At 36.7% G+C, this 21,879-nt stretch overlaps 1 protein-coding gene across 8 annotated transcripts in view; it reads left to right on the forward strand.

Moving 5' to 3' along the window:
• The window catches only part of TOX3 (TOX high mobility group box family member 3), a 106,328-nt gene that overhangs the window by 23,322 nt on the left and 61,127 nt on the right, over nt 1–21,879 (forward strand). The window contains exon 1 of one of the 8 annotated variants that reach the window (XM_071209170.1): nt 7,934–7,972. The exons of 6 other annotated variants lie outside the window; for them this stretch is intronic. In XM_071209170.1, coding sequence (XP_071065271.1) covers nt 7,967–7,972 — 6 coding nt within the window. In that variant the 5' untranslated portion in view covers nt 7,934–7,966. Of the gene's footprint in view, nt 1–7,933; nt 7,973–21,879 lie in introns of those variants that run through there. One more of the 8 variants, XM_071209169.1, reaches the window with a different exon arrangement.

Below are 21,879 nucleotides of genomic sequence, written 5' to 3' on the forward strand. Positions count from 1 at the left end.
GCTGAATAGGTTTATGGGGAGAAATTCTTTCATTGGTTTTCATTGGTTTTGGATGACTAGATTGTTCTGGGATAATTAAACTTGGGGAATTACAAATTTAGGCAGAAAAGTATGCTAGTACTTAGGCCAGTGGGAATATTGGAGAATGTCTTAGCGGTAGTAGGAAATTCTTATTAAAAAGTAACTACTTTGGATAACATGGGCAGTTCTTGTAGAGTGATTCTCGGAGATCTAGATTAAAACCAAGGAACATTCAGTTCTTCCTGGGCATGCCAATAGTTTTATTATTTAAAAGAAGGAACAAATACTTTACCTGCAGACATCTTTTCAATGGGAAATGTTGCACTTTTTCAGTTTCTCTTCCTTTTGGGTTCCCTAGGCAGGTTTTCATTAAAATATTACTGCATGCCATAATTGGGAAGGGAGAGAGTAGGAAAAATAACAAAATATTGGAAAATATTGCAAGGGGTATGTGTGCCTGTGTGTATATGCTTGTGTTCATGTGTACCCAGATGGTCTCCATGAGACTTTGATGGACTTCCCAGTGGAGGACAGGTGCCGAGGCCTGAGAAGAGCTCCTTCCTTTAGTTATTGCCTTTGTAGTTCATGCCCCACTAGCTCTGATAGCAAAGAAGCAATGAAATAAATGTATAAATGCTTTACAGTAGCCATTGATTTGAAATTATTGTTTGCCCTTTTGGCGTAGCTGGTAAAGTTAGTGATGGCACTAAGTGATGCTTCTTGCAAATGGCCAGATGCTTGAAGTAGAATTTGATTTATTATTTTACTTTGTATCTGTTACACTCTCTTAATAATTTAGGTAGATACTCTGGTAAGTTTTCTTTTCACTTCCTTTCTAGTAGGAGGGCTTCAGGATAAAGGACAAAGGAAAAAAATTGCCTACAAACTTCACCAAGTAGATTGTTACTTTCCTCAAAGAAGATACAGGGATTGCAAAAATAAATAAAAATAAATACATACATACATGAACAAGAAAATAAAGGAAAGAAAGATTATCATCAGCCTTTCCATTTATCAAGTCATTTTATTTATTGTACCTGATTAGGTGCAATGTAATCAGACATAGAAAGCATGGAGTTGTCAGGTTCTGCAAATTTACTTTTAAAAATCAACAAAGCAAAACTGTCCCTCTCTTTTTTTCTCTTTCTTCTCTTAAATGCCTTGTCTTTTAGGTGTTTGAAACCAGAAGAGAACACAATAGAGTTGTTCTTTTGCAATCATCACTCCAGCTAAAGAAACTTCTTTAGGAATTTTACCATGACAGAAGCACATTGGAGGTGGATATGGCAGGGAGAGGACCTAGCCCATGCCAAGGCACAGAGTCATGAAAAAGCAAGGAGGGCTCAGAGTTTTGGGGAAAATGGGGGTTCCCCATGGGGAGACCAGAGAGGAGGGTCGAGGTCAGATTTCTAAAGGTCTTGCCTGTTACGTTTCAGAGTTTAGGTTCTATCTTTTAGGCACTTTATGCTTAATGTGCTTCAAATGTCCTGCTCAGATTTCTGGTTTCCGAAGGTGGGCAGCGCCAGGGGGAGTGGTTGTGGTACCCCTTGAGCTCTCTGAGAGAAGGGGAAGGGCATGCCAGCACTCATTTCCTTTATGTCTTGCTAGATGCCAAAGTCTTCTGAATGCTCATTAAGAGACTTTGTAATCATGAACACATATATGTGGTGATTTTGAAATCATTTGCATTTACTTCTCCATCCATGTAAATCATAGTAATTTTAGGAAGAAGGAATTGTGAACATCTAAAAAATTCATTTGGATTCACTTCTCAAGTTCCATTTTTAATATATCCTTTCCTTTCAGGCAATCTAATGTCTTATCAGAATTATTTTTTAAGGCTGAAATAGACCACTTTTAGGCCCTGTTGGATTCAGCGAGTTATTAAATTTCACATCTTCCAGGGTTTATTTTTCCTGGTGCCATAGTTCAAGATAATGTTTTTTTAATACTACATGCAGAATTCCAGAGATTCATAATAGCTTATGACGTCTTAATGTCCACAGTGACATTCCACTGGTCATATCCAACTGTGATAAACAGCTCTATGCTCTATAAAGACGATTGTCACTAAAATGCAGGAAGATACAAATAGCCCTTCAATCTTATGAATAATGTTACAGATCCTGAATGTTAATTTTGAAGAAAACACATGCTTAAATTTAAAGTTTATGCCTTCAATTCATTGTCCTTTTATTCTTCCAGGGGAAAAAATCGACCAGCTATACTTTAAATGAATTTAATGAACTGCAAAGACTGACATTTTCACTATAAAAGTCACACTTCATTTAATGAGTAGTTAAATATTGATGCTATATTAAAATACAGGCAGAATAAAAATGGCACAATAGATTTCAAAATAGGAATTCACAGTTCTTTTATGTTGAAAATTTCATGAGCCAAAAAAAAGTATTGTTCATCAGAATGTCTTCATAAACACAAAATATTCCAGTGAAATATAAAGTTAGCCAACAGTTCATAAATCCCAGTAGATAAACTGAGGTAATTCTTTTCACTGTTTGATCCTATGTCAATCTGTTGACAGAGGACCCAGAAGTGGAAACAACTGTATGTTGATGACTGTTCTAGAAAAATAAGAGCACTAGGTCTTGTTAACCCTCTGCTCAAAGCTCTTCAGTGACTCACTGGCTCATTCTGAGTAAAAGTCAAAGGAATGGCCTGCGTGGCATTGACAGCATGGCTGTCATTCTCTCTTTGACCTCACTTTCTTTGCCTGGCTCTCTTGCCTCCAGCCACTCAACTATCTCCTTGCATACTTCTGTCTTTGGTTTACTCCCATCTGTCCCAAACCCTTTTTCTCAAGATATTTTCATGGCTCGCTTTTTCACATACTTCAGGTTTTCCTCAAATGTTCTTTTCTTCGGGAAAAGACACCTTTGATGATCACCCTACATAAAATTGAACCCATTTTCTTACCCTGATACTTTCACACTCTTACCTTCATCAAACATACTACATATTTCATTTATTTTATTTGTTGGATATCTCTGCAGTGCCAGAACGTAACCCTGCGTGGGCAGAAATTTTTGTCTCTTTAGTTCATTGCTTCCACCCCCAGTGGCTGCTGTAGAGGAGACAGTGAAGATATGTGTATGTGAAATGCATGAAAGAATGAAGAAAGCATTTTCTGAGGTAGAAGTGCGATTTATAAGGGAAATATTGCTCATGGAAGTTGGAAATGGGGATCCAGAATATCAGAGAAGCTTGGATTATGGATTTTGGGAGCTTTGTGCACACATAGAGTGACCATCTTGTCCTGGTTTGCCCAGGACTTTCTGAGGCACCATATCCTGGCAACTCCCTCAGTCCAGGGCCAGCTGTACTCAGAAGATATTTGAACGTACTGGATGGAGTCTGCACAAGAAAGGGATCACAAACCTATAGGCACCAGGAAAGTGGCCCATGACTGTAGCTGGCCTGCCGTGTTGTGGGGAGAACAAGAGAGTACAGTCTCCTCTGAAGGACTGGTTGCAACTCTGCCCTGGCCAACTGCAGCCCTGCGAGATGTGGGCAACTACTTCAAAAGTGTCTAAGGATTGTATATGGCCTGTGGGCTGCCATGTGGCAACCTCTGCTGAAGAAGACCTAGGCTTCCAGTTTATTAGAGACAAGATCTATAAACCTTAATTTCCAGAGCTAAATGAAGAACGCAGCTGTTAAATGTCTTTGCTGTTTAGAGGAAAGAAACATCGTTGCTATTAATAGATATAGGTGAAGGTTTTATGTAGCTTACATGGAATAATGTTAGTATTTGTGGAGTATTTACCATGTGCCAGGAACTATTCTAAGCTCTTTGTACATATGCGTAAATATAGTCCTTAACAACACTGTAAAGTAAGTACAATTAATACCCCAATGAACAGATAAGGAAATGGAGGCATGGTTAGATTTATATATAACTTGTTCAGGGTTATGGACTAGGAAGGGATAAATTTGGAATTCAGCTGAAAGTCTCTGCTGGTACTCTTAATCTTCAAGCTTCTTCAACTTTTTTTTTTGTCTTTATTTTTTTAATGTTACATTCAAAAAATATGAGGTCCCCATTTATTCCCCACCTCCCTCACCCCACTCCTCCCCCCATAACAACAACCTCCTCCATCATCATGAGACATTCATTGTATTTGGTGAATACATCTCTGAGCACCGCTGCACCTCATAGTCAATGGTCCACATCATAGCCCACACTCTCCACCCAGTGGGCCATGGGAGGACATACAATGTTCGGTAACTGTCCCTGCAGCGCACCACCCAGGACAACTCCAAGTCCCGAAAACACCCCCACATCACATCTCTTCCTCCCACTCCCTACCCCCAGCAGCCACCATGGCCACTTTCTCCAACCAATACTACATGACCTCAATGATGTGAAATAAGTAAACCAAGCTGCCTCAGAGAGCTAGAGCCTGGATGCTAAAATCTTCTGTGTGTTTCCAGACATCTGGCAGAGAAGTGGGACTGGTCGGGAGTTGGGGCAAACAACTAGACTGAACTGGTATGGGGTTTCTACTGCTGGTAGGGTGTGATATGATTTTTATCTACAAAGATACATCATTAAGCCATATTGAATTACATGGAAAGTTTTCTTTCCATTTTCCCTTTCAATCTTCCTTATTACATCAATGAGAAAATCAGTTTATGCCCTGTGTATTTAACACCTAATGCTTGCTAATCTCTCTTAAACACAGACACATACACAGAAGGCAGGACTCAGTCACAAACCCTTCTGTAGCTAGCAGTTTCCTAGAGTTGAATAGACTGTTTTGCTTTTATTATATTTCTTTTAATGATTACCTTCTATTGATGGTAAGGGATATTGGTTTCCAACTTTATAGGATATTAGGTTTCTTTTTGTTAATAGAAAAGTTCATTTATTTTTATTAAAATGATTAAATTAAGAAGTGAAGGTTAAGAGTCCCTTCCACAAAATTTCAAAATTACAAAAAGCTCTGAAAAGCAAAGTTGTTTTTTAAAAATTACTTTAGGTAACACATTTGCAGCACAACTTGGTCTGAACTCATGTAAGACTGTTTGTGTTCTGTATGTATCTCCTTTTGTGTGAATATTCAGATATTTTGCTGCAGAAATATTCCTATGTTTGATTATCGGCTGCTGCCCAGCCCTCTAGAGGTATTACAGAATGGATGAACTGTGCAGTATATTTTAAAAGTCCCAATTGTAAATCACATCTGGTCCCAAGATTTTGGATAAGGGGGTGCGAACCTGCTTTGAAGGGCAAAATTCATGAAGATGGTAGACAAATAACTGAAATTGGGCTGACACTGATCAAGGGTGAAGAGCTGTAATTTGAGGTGAGCAAACAGAGATGACATGGAATGGAGTTTCTCAGTTTGGACTGCTGTAAACAGTTGGTAGTGGTTCTTGCTGTATTTGTTGGAAGACAAAGTCCTGGATTTTACATAAGATACTAGACCTTGTGCTAAGCCTGGTCTTCGAAAATGGAAGTTTCTCTGAGAAGTTATGGTATTATGAATTACTTTATTTTCACTGGAAAAGTGAAGACCTTCAATTAAGAGCCAGTTTTAAATGGATTTAGAGATACTATTTCAGGATTTAAAAAAAAACACTAATTACTCCTATGGATCTGCTTTATGTCTGGATTTTTCATACTGATGCTTCATAAAATCGGGCATATCTGACATGTACTGTTTGCATCCACATTCCAGATTTGTTGGCCATTGTTATCTTTTGGTTGTGTTTGTCCATTGGTTGTATTGCTTAGTTTGTTATAAGTACGGTCTGGTTTTTGAGCATCTCTTCTCTGTGTGAAAAATGGCTGATTGTTCAACTTTCATGCCCCTTTCTTCTTTCAGGATTCCCATTTTTACCCAGCCTCATCCAAAAGAAACAAAAGTGGTAGAGTACACTAAGATGCTTACAGAAGATGTAGTGAGGGGCATTCAGGAGAAACTGAGCTCACAGAGCTGGACACATTGAAGAGAATCTTGGTTATCTCATAACACTTAACTGATAGTAAGCCCTAACCTTGGCTAATGGGCCTTGATGGACCAACTGAGTGTATTTTATCAGTTGGAATGTTTGATGAATGAACTAGCCCTTACATTTCTAGTTTAAATAAGATGAAAGTGGTTGAGAATAACTTAAGTGTAGATTTGAATGGAACATGCTTGCGCTAATTTAGGTTTCATGGGCTTTAAACAATTTGTGCCTCCCAACATGTTTGTAGATAAGTAAAGACAGTTTAGCTCATTCATCTACCCAGGACTTTCAGTGCTAGAAGTGGTTGGTTTTTCATGCCTTGAGTGATACTGTTACTCTTTGATCTTCTTGACAATACTTGTCCACTAAGCCATCTTTGCTATGGGGAAGAATTTCCTGATAACTGATGCTTTGCCCTTCTGTATCTTCTTTCAACTTCTAAATCCAGTTTCATCAGTCATTGTCCTTTGCGTTGACACTCAAGTATACGTTTTGGCGGGGAAAAAAATCTAAATGATTTGTTCAACCACAGAATGTTAATGATCACTGAAATAGGATTCAAATCAGAAATGCATCCTTTCAGAGAAGAGAGTGTTTTTGACAGTAGTTCATTGTTCATAATGTCTATAACCTGTGGGAAATATAATTTTTATTTAATTACTTTATCTTATTTATATTATTTAGAAGAATAGGAAGCACCAAATTCCAAATTACCATCTCTGCTCAATAGAGTATTGCATTTTATAAAGTAAATGCAGCTATTTAAGAAATATGTTGCTGACAATTCTTGTAAATATTAGAATTCTGTATGAGAATATTGATATTAAAGCTGTATTAGGACTGATACCATTAGCAGCAAAATAGAGAAGATGTTTTATTAAATACTAATTTCATATGTTATTTAACAAGTACCCAGCTTTGAACACATTAATCTCTCTTTTTTAATTCAAGGTTGATGGTCTGGGTCTTACATATTGTATCCCTGAATAGGCCATTCAATAACTATGCAAAATATCTATTTCTCCCGTGGGTATTTGTGCTTTGATATATTCTGATCCTTATTAAATTTAAACAGGATCAAATTTATACAGCTCTGGCAGAGATTTATTAAAATACACTGAATGGACAGCTTGTGGGAGTGCAGTGTACCGTAATAACATATGCCTTTTACCGGAGAATAGTAATTATTGAGAATCAAATAAATCTGTATGAGGTTAAGTATATATGGAAAAGATATCAATTGCAGTTCTTCAAAACTAGCCTGAGATATTATTTGAAGATGCGTTACTGTGCAAAATAATAAATCTCACCCTTTCAGATTCCAAATATTTAGCACTCTGAAAATGCAGGTTTTTAGGGAGGTTTTAAATTTGCAAAAGGGGGGTCAATATTATTGGAGGTGTTACATGTGTTTAGCATACTCCATCTGTAGAGGCACCTGTTTTTCACTTTGCCCTACTTTTTATTAAGTAAAATTGAAAACATGTATATTATGCTCTTTGCAAAAATTCATTATTTTTTTGGATGCAGAAATCTGTGTCTCCTTTGGTTGAGACTGTAGGAACAAGGATCACAGATGGACTAAACAGACACTTTTTTGATGCTCTTAAAGTAGTTTAATATTTTTAAAAATCTATTTTGTTCTTAATTCAGTGTTTTCCTGTGTGATTTCAAATTGGGCTTGGTGTGTTTAATGTGATTGAAAAGGCTGCCATATTCCCAATTAGTTTTCTTGGCATAATGGCACTGCTGAGGACAGTTAGGATTTTAAATACTTCACCTGAAGGTAAGATACATGTAGTCTATCTGTTCTTTCAAAGTTCCCGTGGCTCTAATATTTTACCCTTCATAAATTATTTAATTACATTGCAGTCCTCATTAATAGTGCTTTTCTCTTTTCTTTTCTACTTATAGATGCCCTTGGGGGTGGGATGGAAGCACCATCAAGGAGAAGTGAGCTATCATTATGACCGTAAGAGAATATTTTGCCACAACAAACCATTCTGGCTTGCTCCTACATTCTTCCTCCATTATTTGAATTTTTCTCTGCCTAAATTTTTCTTTTAGTATAAAGGCAGAGACACAGCTCCTGGTGGGCTCCCCTTCTTATTTTATGATCAAAATAATATGAACCTTGAGTGAAACTAGGCTGAAGTCTCCGGGAAATTTTTGAGTGGTTATATCTAGGGGAAATGAATTAAGGCACTCCCTGAAGTTACCACAATTCTACCCTAAGTTAGACTGAGCACTGGTAAGTGGTAATTATGGCAGAGGATGGTAAATCTGGAGTCTTACCTAATTTTTGCTCTTAGAGATAGACTGGGGAGAGAGAGAGGGAGGTAGTATGTATGTGTGTGTGTGTGTCTAGTTTCATAGGGGAATCTCTATGTATTTTATTCATTCTTTGTAATATAATGATGCGTCATATACATTTGTGCATATGTGATGTACTAGGGAGGTAAGCTACAGATATTATAATTTATACTCACCCAAAACTTACATTCTTAGGTGTCATTTGTGGGTTTTTTTTGGTCAGCTTTATTGAGATGTAATTTACATACAATAAAACTTACCAATTTTGAATGCATGGTTTGATAAGTTGGGGCAAATATGTACAGCCCTTGGAACAGCTACCACCCATGATAGCATAGATCTTTCTATCAGCACAGAGTTCCTTCTGCCCCTTTGCAGTTATTTCCTCACCCCAGGCCCCTAGTAGCCACTGGTCTCCTTTCTGTCTGCATGTTGTTTATCTTCAAGTCAGTTAGTTAAGTCAATACACATGTAAATGTTTAGATAGATCTACATTAGTAAACCTTTAAAGTTAGCATATGTATTTTTCAATGTTTTATTACATTTTGCTCATGTTGAGGCCTTATCAGCAGAAAGAGGAATTGTCAGAAATTTGGGGTTTGAGTAAAAAGTTCACATACATTTATAGTTATATAGATTATAAAATGTCCAAATTATTTGTTACTTAATATTGACAATAAAGCCAATTATTGTTTATTGTTTCTGATTAATGTGACAGGTTTTTTCCTAAAAGCATGTAAATGATACATTCAAGTTCCTTTACTTTGGAAGCAAAATTTTCATTTGTACGTGGGGAAAATATTTTAATTTTCCTTTTAGAGTGCTAGTTAGATAGATCTACAGTCCCATATAGACCTACTTCCTAAAATTTGGAAATTGATAAAAATATTTAAATAAGATTTTTAAATCTAAAAGTGTTAATGTTAATCTTTGGTTGAGTTTCTTAAGAAGTATTATAACCCCCTATATTACCATGTTGGATATCTGCATAAAATTAGAAAATTATTTTACATTTGAGGTCATCTGTAATTTCAAGCCTTTGGGCCAGATGAGCGTCTGTATTTGATTTAGGTCTGTGTGTTTGTGTGTATGTGTGTGTAAGTTCATACACACTCATGCACATGAATTTTAAATGGGAAAGAAAAGAAAAAAACCTAAGGTGATTGTCAAGATAATTAAATAAATAACCTTAAAATATTTTAGATGTTGATTTTGCCCGTGCAAATAATGAAGAAAATGAAAAGGTAAGTAATATATTTTGCTATACATATCCTTAATACCAAGAAAAATGAAATTAAAAGGGAAAAAGAAAAAATCTGCTTATGCTGTTCTTCTGTTTTATCTCCTTCAAATTTAGTGAGTAACGTGATCACTAGCTTCATAAATGCAAAGCTCTTAAACCTTTGCAGTAACAAGGGCATGTTTTAGTGTTGTCAGAACTTTTGTTTGCACCTGGTGCTACACTTGGTCACTGAATAATTGAGTGATAATGACTGTTATTTTTGAACTAAAGTATAACATCAGGGAAAGATGAGAAACACATAACCCCCAACTTCCCAGAGGGGGTAGGGAAAATATTTTTAAGTGTCAAGCATGATAGAACTGTATATGCAGACAGCTATGCAAATGCATGAAATATGTTCCGCAGCTCAAAAAATCTCACTCTTTTTAAAATTTCATTAAGATGGAAAATTCAAATGAAGAAAAACTAGTTAAATTTGGACATTGATGTGCCAGGATTAAGAAACCATCCTGTTTATCCAAACACAATTATTCAGGACCAAGGACAGGGACACAGGCTTGCCTCTCCCCCTCCCCCTTTAAATACATATATTTTAAACATCCTTCTTAGCAATACTTCCAAATTATTCATTTACTTCATTCATTTGACAAGTGCCTATGACAATCTACTGTGTGACAGGCTCTGTATGAGGGTAAGATGAACAAGACAGAGCAGCTCTTTTCTTTCCTACTACTTATGTTCTCTGGGTTCCTTTGATAAAGTTAGCTGTTCCATGCTTTTTCTCTTTTGGAGCTTGGCTCCTCCTCCAAGGTAATAGAATTCTATCTCCCATATAAATACTACTTCTTTGATTCTTGATCTACAGGGGTTCTTCCTATGTATTCATTCTCCTAGTCTTTTCCAGGCTTCTCTCTCATTTCTGGCTCTCTTGGACTCGCTAGAACTATTCTTATCTCAGCATTTACATCCAAATCCAGAAAATGTTATCTGTTTTCCTGGTTTCTTAGATGGCTGCTCCAGTGATGAATAAAGTGAGCTATACAAGTTTAGTGGTCAAGTATCTATTTAGGCCCCAGTAACTTGGAATTGGTTAAACTTGTATATTTGGGAGGTGGTCTGATATAGTGGGAAAACATGGATTTGGAGCCCAGAAGCCCTAGTTTTGCCTCCCACGTTTGCCATGTATTAGCTTTGTTCTTTTGTTTACATTATTTAATATCTCTGAACCATGATTTCCTCAGAAATAAGGAGCAGATAAGGGTATTTACTTCAGGTCCATTGTAAGGTTTAATGTATACAAAAAAATCTAGCAAAATGTGTGTTCTTTTCTCTACTTTGTCTGCACTGGTAAGTGATTTTTATTGGAATAACTTGGAATAATTTTTCCTGTGGAAATATTTAGAATTTAACTTTTGCAAGCCAAGATTTTTGGGAAATAGAGACATGCTTTCAATATACACAAACATCTTGGTCAATCAGTTAATGTTGAGAAATGTATGTGTGAATGAGTCAATATAGGCCTCCCATTATTATTATTTAAACTTTTTATTGAAAAGAATAATATAAATACAGCTAAAAGCATGAATCAAATGTGTATAGCTTTAAGAAGTTTCACAATCACTAAGTATTTTTAATGAACCAAGTATTCAACTTCCCCTTATTTTACAAACTCATCACTTTAGGTTTTTCCATTTTAGATTGGCCTTTCTATTTCAATTCTAAGTAACTCCATTTTTTTTCCCCACTCGTTGAGTTTTAGTTTTTAGAACTCAAGTAGAGGCAACAAACAGGAAAAAAAGTCTCCTTATTTTGGAGAGGAAATTAACATTTACTGAGCCTTTATAGGATTTTAGGTACTCTGCTAGGAGCTTTGCATCTATTATCCCATTTTAACTATAAGAGACTTACGTTTCTGTGTATTTTCAATTTCCATCTCATCTGGTTTGCTATAATTTTAACTCGTACCTTTACCGTTGCAGGAATTTTGGTTGTATGAATGTTTGGGAAGCATGGGTCTGGTCCTAGGGCTTTCTATACATCAAATACACAAAGGGGAAATGGTTCCCATTTTTGCGTTGCCTTCCATATACCTCCAGCTATCCCAATGTAAAATGTTTCTAGAATACAGAGGTAATAGTCTATCCCCTGTTGTTTAGAAGATGTGCTACTGGTAGCACTGGCTGTCAGTGAGCTCAGTAAAAATGAACCAGTTGCCTTTCCTACAGCACATGTCCTTGGTACTGTTCTTTGGCTAAGGCTGTGATTTATTCAGCCTTTTTCTTGGTGCCCCAACCTCTTTTTTCTTAAGCGCCACAAAGAATCAATTGCTCTCTTCTTGCATCATAGCCGTTCTTTCCTTGTGATGCACCACTAAGGTAAGCTATTTAATGCTGTGCGGATAGGTATTTTTTGTGGGGGAAAAAAAAAACCGATCAATGTTTGGATGTTATGAGTGGTATTTATTCTTTTAGCTTACCTTGCTTCATCTGTTATCTAGTTCCTTCCTTACTCTACTAGCTTAAATCTTAATTTTCTCTCCTTGGTATTCAATGGCTTAAGCCATTTTAGTTTTCTGGGTTTTGTTTTTGTTTTTTTTTTAAACAGGCCAGCACATTCCGCACTCAGGGCCTTTCTACTTGGTCTTTCTCTGCAAGGAATGCTTGCCCCCAGTTCTTTGCAAGGTAGCTCTTTCTCATTGTTTATGTTTCAATTCAAAGTGTCCCCTCAGAGAGGCCTTTCCTATCCCTACTCTCAAAAGTACCCTCCCACCAAGTCATTTTAAGTAACATAGTCTTATTTTGTTTTCTTCATCTAAAATTCTTATTTATTGCCATCTACCCTTTGTCTGTTCCCACTGGAATATAAACTCCTCAAGGGCAGAGACCCTAGAATAGTACCTGGCGTCTAATAATAATTATGGCATTTGTTGCATATATGCAAGTATTGAGCAGTAACTCTTCACTGGGTAAACAGGAAACAGAGGCGCATGGTGGTTGGAATATCCCTGGAGAAAAGTTCCAAGTAATAGACTAGAGCTTTTGAATGAGATTAGAATCATTTTGAGAGTATTGAGCACACAATCCATCAGCTTCCCAGTACTCTAGCAACTATTTCTGGGGCAAACATTTTTTCCTTTGATTCATTTGAAAAGAAAATCAATTTGAGCCAATATTTATGCCTCTTTTCCAGAATATGTCCTTATTTCTGGGGTATGGTGATGAAAAAATCTTTTTTCATGGTCAGTCTGTCTTAAAGATGAATTGCCAAATATAATCAAACAAATGCAAGCCATAGAGAATGCCAGTTTACACATATTACTTCATATTTGATCCTCACATTTTGCCTGGGAGAAAAAGCATGACAGGTATTAGCATTTTTAACATTGGCAAATAGGGAAAGTGGTGTTTGAGCCTGGAATGTCTGATACCAAATTCAATTCTCCACTGGGTTCTGCTACCTCCCCGAAGAATTCTGAATTTACCCAATGAGACATTAGCATTATTGTTTTAAGTATTTTTTGAAATCATAAAGTCAAATGTTATTTTACCCTTTGTTTTTTTAAAGTACACTAATATTCAAGTCATTATATATGGCCTAATGGTTCTTTGACTTCTTGAGACTTTAGGATTTAGTCATCTTGAGACTTAGGACCCTCTCATCAAATTGTGCTGTGATCCTTCATGGGTTTTTTGGTATGGTTCCTACTTTTCTGGAACTGTTTGCATTACTCAGAGATCCCTGTATGCACTCTTTCTTAGAAACACACATAACAAAAGAATGCAGATCTGTGCTTTGTAAAGAAGCACCTGCTCAGTCGGAGAACACCCAAGTAGGGGAACATTTCACCACCTATCGAGATTTATTTTAAAATATCTTGTGGTCACCCTGCTTTTTTATTACAGAGAATTTTTTGTATACTGTACATTAACTTTTCTCTTTTGGTATTCTGGTCTCAGAGCTTTTTATAGGATGCATTTGTTCTAATTAATTTTAATCTGTATTCTCATGTTGATGCTTAGATGGTCGCACCATGACCTGTGGGGGTGAGTCCCTTTAATTCCCTCCTTGGTCCTCTCAACAGTCCCCCCCGGGCATTTCTGGAAGCATTTTTGCTTTCTGAGAAATGCAAGAAGTTCCAGTCGATCTTCATTTTCTCTTGTTCTATTCAGCTATTCTCAAAGGAGCGCTGATTCCATTTAATAGAAAATAGTATTAGGGACTTAATTCTGGGTGCTAGGAGTCCTATCAGTTGGTTCCATTCAAGGGCTTCTGGAAGGAATGGGCTCCCCTCTTAGGATGTAAAAGCCAGAAAAGATAACTTTTTATTTTTAAGATCATGAGTTTAAATAACCGTTTATAGTTTCACTCCTTCTTTACTAAATCCATGTTTAGTTTGGTCTAATGTAAACTTTTTATATATATTTCTCTTCCACATACCTACTCTAGATGTTTAAACTCCTCATCCCAAATACTACTTTTATCCCTTCTCTCCTTAAATCTTTGTCTTGTTGATCACAGTCCTGTAACCTCTTCATTAACACAAATATTTTGAGCCTGTCCATCCATGCTTGTCATAAGAGCAGGAAGAAAAACAAATAAAAACCCTTGTATTTTATCTTGTAAGCAGCATCATTGTTACCAAGGCTGGCATCTCTGTTTTTTCTCTTGGAAATGCAAAAGATATTTTTCAAGGTACGGGTGGGGTGGGGTGGGCGGCGAGTTTCCGGGAATTGGAGAAATGGACTGATCTTGTATGTAGAAACTCCCTCCTCACCATTCCCCACTAGCAAATACCCCTGGTTTCTTGTAGGAACGAGACAGGGGTCTTTTTAGAATCATCTCTCAAATACTGACTCATCATTATAGCACCATTTTGATAACCATTGTTCTAGATCTTAGACTCGGGTCTCGCCCATTTCAGCTTTTACGATGAATTCCATTAGTAGAATTGCTAACATTAAGGATTAAATTCCCTGTATAACAGGGGTTCTTAACCTTTTTTGTTCCATGGACCCTTTGCCAGTCAGATAAAAACCATGGACCCCTTACTAAAATAATATATTTAATAAATATATCATATCTGCACCAACACATCCCCACAAGAATAATGTTTTGTTAATTTTAATTTTCAGTTCAAACTCATGGACCCCCTGAAATCTCTTGGAAGTCCGTGGCCCCCTGGTTAAGAACCCTTGCTATATAAGATCATAGGTGAAAAGTCTGTTTTAACCACTGCCTAGCAGTTTATGTGTTTATATGAGTTTAAGTATTATGGGTGTTTGAATATGCACATGTGCACATACACATGAGGCCACATTGCATGATCTGGAGGAATTGTGAGGGGGGGCTCGTGATAGGCAAGTGTGAAATTGAATTTAATATGCAATTCTCTGTCTTAGGTAAAATATTTGAAAGAACGTTGATAGTGAAAAGCTGCCTTGATTTGGAAGAAATGGCTTATGTGTTTTGGGAGCAAGAGGTCTGAATGTTAAAATTTCATTTAAATGGCAAAACACTTTTAGAACTACACTGAAGAATCTGGTTTTAGTGGGAAAACTTTAATTTGCCCGTGACATGAGGTACAAGTTATTAATTGCACCAAAGATAACATACTAATTAAAAGGTTCATGCATAGTTGTCAAGGGTTAACAGTGCACACAGGCAGACTTGGAATAGAAACTAATTATATTATGTTCTCTAAAAGGAGTATTTTTACCAACTAATGTAAGATACCTTATTATAGTACTGTTTTTTCTTAGCTTGGAAAGAAATCTTCGAGATGTTCTTTGTAACAAAGCTGCAGTGATAAGCATTCAAACCAATGATGAAGCTATATAAATAGCTTTACTTGCAACATTAGCTTCAAGCACAGTTACAGAGATAAAGTCAAACAAACGTTTATTCATATTTGCTACTTAAAGAAGTAATAGAACATTCCTAAACTTTATTATCCTTGTTGTAACCAGGATTTCCGGAAGTAATCTAATGCTTCTTTTTGAAATATGTTATCAATAGCAATCATCTTTTGATTGTCTGTATGTTATAGATTTGAGCTTATGCATTCTTTTATTGCACCATGTATCTCTAAATTCTTATGTACTATACTATATTTTTCATTCCCTGCTTTTCTTTGTAATTTTACAATAAATCTATCCCTAAACAATATTATTACTCAGTTTTGCATATTTCTGATCTCTTTATAAATGGAATTGTACTGTACATTTCTTTTCTGACTTGCTTTTTCCTGTTCAATATTATTTTTGTGATATTCATCCAAGTCGATGCGTGTGGCTGCACTTCCTTTGTGCTCAGTGCTGCATCGTGTTCCATTGTATGAATATACCACTTCAGTCAGTGAGCATTTGATTTGTTACCAGTGTTATGCTATTATGAACAGCGCTCCTGCAGACATCCTGTACATGCACCCTGATGCACAAGCCCAAGACTTCTTCTCTTGTGTATACTTAAGAGTGAACTTCATGGGTTGTAGGTTACTTGCTTGCTAGGTAATGTTGAATTTTTTCCAAAGTGGTGGTATTAATTTACACGCCCACCCAGAGTCCATCTGTATTATACAGTTTTTCCAAATATTTAAACCTTCATAAAATTGTCTCCAGGTATGTGTATGACTAACTCTCTAAATCATAGGGAAATTTTTCTTATAATGGGAACTTATTGGAGGTCTGTGATGATAGCATATTTCTTTGCTCACAGTGCTTATTCAACAGTGCTCAATATTTTTGATCAAGTATTAAACATGTTCAATAACTAACCTGAAGTTCATTCATACAAAATCATTATAGTTATATAAATGTCGTAGTTTAATTGTGACATATATATTTTTCCTTAGAAATAATTTTTGAAATAATATCACTTGTTAGTGTCTCATTTGTTTACTAAATAAAGTATGAGTAAACAAGTAAGCTAAAGTGTTGAGAGTGGCTTCAGTGACTCCCTTAAGATCTGCCTCCCTGAACTTTACTGCAGAAGCTCCCCTGATGGCAGAGAAGAAGGAGAACTTAGGTTCGGGAAGTCACCTAGCCTGGAGAAATTCTTTAAAGCTTCTTGTTTTATTCTTTTGGTGCAGATCTTGCATTTATTTACGTAACAGCTCCATGTTTGCTGCAACACAAAAGTCATGACTCCCTCTCTACCCCCATTTTTGAGTAAAATGGATTATCTGGGAAACTGTCCATTTCACTGGGTAACTTTGGAAATTTTTTATATATGCCCTGCTTGTACCCCAGTTTGAGAAGTGTGCTGAACTATATATGAGTCTTACCACTTTGAGGGTCCGGGACCTGTTGGAAGCTTTGAACTGTCTGACCGGATCCCTGTAGGAGACTCTAACCAGCATATCCAGCTACTTAAATCCATTAGCCTCCAGCGAATAACCTCCTTCGAGAATTTGACACCCTAAGTTATAAACACTAGCGCTACCTCACTGAAGTGATTTAGACTGCCATTCCAAAGAAAGGCAGTATTCTAAGGGGTAGATGTTCATATGCATTTAATTGTGTTTTTGGATCTGTAAAATGATTGTAGGTCATATCTCACCATGGAGGCCTCTGTATGAATAATTCCTGTTCTCCCTTGGCGCAAGAGTCCTTTTACCTGCACATTGCTTGTAGCCCCTATAGGGTTCTGATTCCTCTACCAAAATGCTTGTGGCAGTGAGCAATGTGGTAGAGGACTGGCTGCAGTAGCCCTGAGATTATGCTGCTGTCCAGAACCACTGCCACCTTCTTTAAAAGAAGGACCAAGGCTCCACGAGGCCCTTGCATTGTGCAGTTCAACCCTTTATAATGCCCCTAGTCCACACTCACAGGACTTTATGGTTGGGTTGAGGTAAAGATGCTGTTGACTGTTTGACTTCTTACCTATGAGAGTTTGTTTTCCTTTTTATTCTGTTCTCTTTCTTCACTTTGAACTTGCTTCTAGCAGCTGGGCAAAAGTGCTCTCTTTCATCTGTTCTATTTGTTCTTGTCTTTTGGTAGCTAGACCTTTGGGTCATGGGTAATGAGGAGACTTGGGTGATGATGGGCTCTCTGCGTGCTTGCCAGGTTTCAGGGATCAGCCTGGTGATCCCAAGAGGCGCTTTGTGTGTTGTTTTTGGCAGGAGAAAAGTTTTAATTTGCAGTGCTCCCCAAATTCTTGAATGCATATAAAATAGCCTCTTAGAGTTTAATATTGAGGCCCTTTGCCCACGATGATTGTAGTTTTGACTAAGAGTATTCAACCTTCACAAATTCAGTGCTAAATTAATAAAGTTCATACAGGTTTAGGTGAAAATGGAGATTTTCCTAGGGATTCTTATTGGGATATAAATTATTAGCTAGTACAGGTGGTTTTGACTGTTTTGCAGCAATTTTGTGTGGTGAAATCCAGTCATCAGCTTCATGAAAACCCAATCTAATTATATTGTCTAGCAGAATTGGTAATTATTCCTGTCCTTCTAAATTGTCAACCAATTTGTTTAATGCTTAGTTTGGAGATTCTGGCATTTGGCATTTATTATAGCCAAAGAAAGGAGCAAACAAGTAATCCCTCTGAAGAAATGGATTAAGTGGATGGTTATTTTTATTCAATGAGCGGTTAATAAAATTGGTGGTATAAATTAATCACCGTATGGGTGGATTTGATCACTTCGTTCTTCACTGCATTGATGGCCAAAGAGAGTATAGAAAATGGGATGGCTGTGGGATTCCTAGCTAGACTTTTTCTTCCCTGGTTATTGCTTCTCCTTACCTGACCTTCCCTGTCTTGCACCTTTAGAGTCCCTCTGCTTTTGACCCATCTCCCAGGTCTTCTGTGCTGCCAGATTTCTTTTGTTTCTACCCTCCACTGGGCTAGATCCAGTCCCTTGCCTTGCCTCCCTGTCTCGAATGCTAGATCTTTTACTTGTCCATTGCATAGGTCTTTAAGAGCTTCCTTTATGCCATCAGCGAAACAAACCAATCTTTCTCACATCCTTTAAATCTCATCTCTGCCTTGAAATGTTGCCATGTGAGCAAGAGAAAGTTTAGGCATGACTGTGCTCTCCAATTCGTGTGTGTATCCGTGGATGCTATGTACCCATAGACATTTCTCATTCCTCTTCATTTTAGAGCATGAACTTCTTAAGGGAATATGGTGGGTCTTTCATCCTCTCCTGACAATAAATACTGTTGCATAACCAGGAATGGGTGGCATATGCTGCCTTTGTGTTCAATTTGCTAAAAGAAACTACTTAATGCCTGGATTATCATGACCTATTACTTATTAAATACCTCATTTCATGGCAGTAGTGAATATGAAAATGATGATTCTGTTGAAGACCAAATACTGGAATAAGACTACCTGACTTTAAAAGCAATGATAAAGCAGATTTTGGAGCGATGTATGATTATAAACACATTTGTCCCTGGGGTATTGTTTTACAGTAATGAAACTGGTTAATGTACAACATGTATGTTATTACCACAAGCACATCTTTTGGTTAAATAATGTTTTAAAATAACAGGTCTTTTGAATTTTCACTTTTTTGTTTATTATTTGGGAGTTGTAGAAAAACAAATTATGTAGACTTTTTTCTGGAAAAACATGTCAATACAGTTGAAATATTAACTATTACTTTCTATCTCCTTTTTTCTTTCGCAAAACATCAAAAGAATCATGTTATACTTCAATCTGGAAATAAAGTAAAATGTTGCCATCTCCTTCATTCCTTAATTTGCTCTTTCAATGCGTTCATTACAAGCATCTATTTGTGTGCTGGCAGAGTGCTGGATGGTTTTTCTAACATAATTAGAGGTAAGCGAGAAGAAAGTTGATGGTCATAGCTGTGTTGTGTGGTAAGGTTGTATTTAACTCTGCTAATTGCTTTAGTCAGTCACTTAAGTTCTTTGCACGTAGTCACTTGTCTGCTCCTCACAATGAATGATGCTTTGAGGGCAGGACTGTCATCATTTATATTTTACTGGTGAGGAAACTGATATCTAGAGATGTAGGGCACTTGCCCAGAGTCCCACAGCTGTCCTGGAATCCAGCCCTGTTTGACTTCAGAGCCCAAGGCTCTTCCTTCATCTTCATTTTTATACTTTCCAAATTTCTGTATACCCTTTCATGGTGGGAAGACCCCCAGTTAATGTCATCTTTAAAATAATAAGGTAGATACAAATAATAATTTAAACCAAGGGTCAGCAAACCAGTGGGCTGGTTGCCTGTTTTTGTGGATAAAGTTTTATCGGAAAAGGACCACACTCGGTGGTTTACATATTGTCTATGGCTGCTCTGGCTACACGAGGCAGAATTGAATTGTTGCAACTGATACCATATGGCCCACAAAGCCTAAAACATGTACTGTCTGGTCCTTTAAGACAATGTGTGCCAAACCCTGATTTAAGTTACATTGCATCATTGTCAGTATACTGTTATACCAACAAGACCATATATGTACTTAAAGCACGAAGCAGTGTTATGTGACAAAGTTTAAAAATTTTCAGAAACTTAGTTAGTTAGGTGAAAGTTGAATCGTCCTTAGGATATCATGGAATCTTACCTTTGGTCTCTTTCAAAAAATGTAATAATTGTAAGATGCTTCCTCTCTTAGTTTTATTAAAAGTTATATTTGAGAGACCTTTTTGGAATTTGTCATTTTGATGACAATTTAATAATAATAATTTTTTTTTTGTGGTAGAATGTCAATATTCAAGATTTTCTTAAAATTCTTGCCGCTTTTCATTAGACATGGCGACCTGGATCCATGCTAATTTTCCTTCCTTGTTCTTGAAATGTTTTCTTAGTTCACATTTTTTGTTGAGAATAGACTTTTACATTTTGACTGAAAATTGTTTCCTTTCTTTGAAGACCCATTCTTACAGATGTGACCTGAATAATATTTACTGCAACATCTTTCTGGTTGACATATAGGAAGACATTTTAGAAATGAGAATTAAATTTGAAACATAGAAGAGTGTGATTTTCCCACCCATGTTAAATTTTCTTTATATTTTTTACTTTAAAATCTTGTCCCTGAAAAGCTGTACATTTTATTTTTATGTTCCGGTTCTGCACGTAAGACCTGGTAAATAGTAGGTGCTCAGGAAATGTTTAACTGTTTGTCTTATTGTTGGTTTGAAAGGAACTTTCAAGGAAAAAAATGGATTTGCAGTGTCCCAACAAGGCCATGCCCTCCTAAGCCACCCGAGAAGATGTAGCCACTTTCTTCCTTATTGATATACCTCATTATTATTTGGTGGGCATTCATATGACAGGAAACTATATCTTCCTTTCCGTTTATTTGCTTTCTTCCTTGGAGTTATTGAGGGATGGTGAGAAGAACCCATTTTTTGCTGTCCCAGGAAAGAAGATAGAGGGTGCTTGAGTGGGTAGCTTCTTGCCTTTATAGATCATTCTAGATGGGGCAATGTTGTCGTGTCAAAGGGAGTCCATTTAGATTAGTGGCTTCCACCAGTAGTTTTCCTGCCATGGTCCTCATAATTCAGGGTGGGCATTGGGCTTTGAGAAGAAAATATTACTAATTCTTTTTATGTATTCAGACATCCTTTTTCATTACAATTTTTGATAGGCATTTTAAAATATGCATCTTGTATCAGAATAGTAATAATTGTGTATGTAATTTATAAATAAATAAATCTGTGTATGTTAGGGGTGTATGCCCATGGTGTTTGAGAGGCAGTACAGTGCAGTGGCTCAGTGTGGACTTGGAGGTTCCTTGTCTGCATCATAGTTCGTTTGTCTGTAGGATGGGTTTCGTGATTGTACCTACCTCACTGGCCATTGTGAGGCATTACGTGAGTTAACGTAAGAATCTGGCACATGGCAAGTACTATGTGTTAAATATCATTTATTAGAGATGTGTAATAAAAACAATTAGGGACTATTTATTTAGAATTTAAGACTTCAGAGTTCAGAAGATCTGTATTCGAGTTCAGGTTTTGCTACTCCCTTGCTGTGTGATTGTGGACATATTACTTAACCTTTCTAGGTTTTGTTTCCTTTGTTGTAAAATGGGGATGGTAATAATTTTACCGTATTCCACTCAGACTCACTTTTTTCGCATTTAAAAAATGTCTGCAGTTGGGTTGTATCTTACAGTCAATGGTTTCTTCTTAGATTCGATGAAATAGGATAGTTTCTACCTCATAAGCTTGTTGTGCAGGATAAATGAGATGGTTAATGGGAAGTGATTAGCGTAATGCCTAGTATAGAGGAGGTGCTCAATCAATATTAACAGTCATTATTACTATTCTTTTCCATGGCATATGCATTCTTCTAAAAGGGGAGAGAGCAAAATGCACTGATAGTTGGAGGATTCTTGG

Source organism: Dasypus novemcinctus, chromosome 18, assembly GCF_030445035.2.
Source record: "Dasypus novemcinctus isolate mDasNov1 chromosome 18, mDasNov1.1.hap2, whole genome shotgun sequence".
Taxonomy (NCBI): Eukaryota; Metazoa; Chordata; class Mammalia; order Cingulata; family Dasypodidae; genus Dasypus; species Dasypus novemcinctus.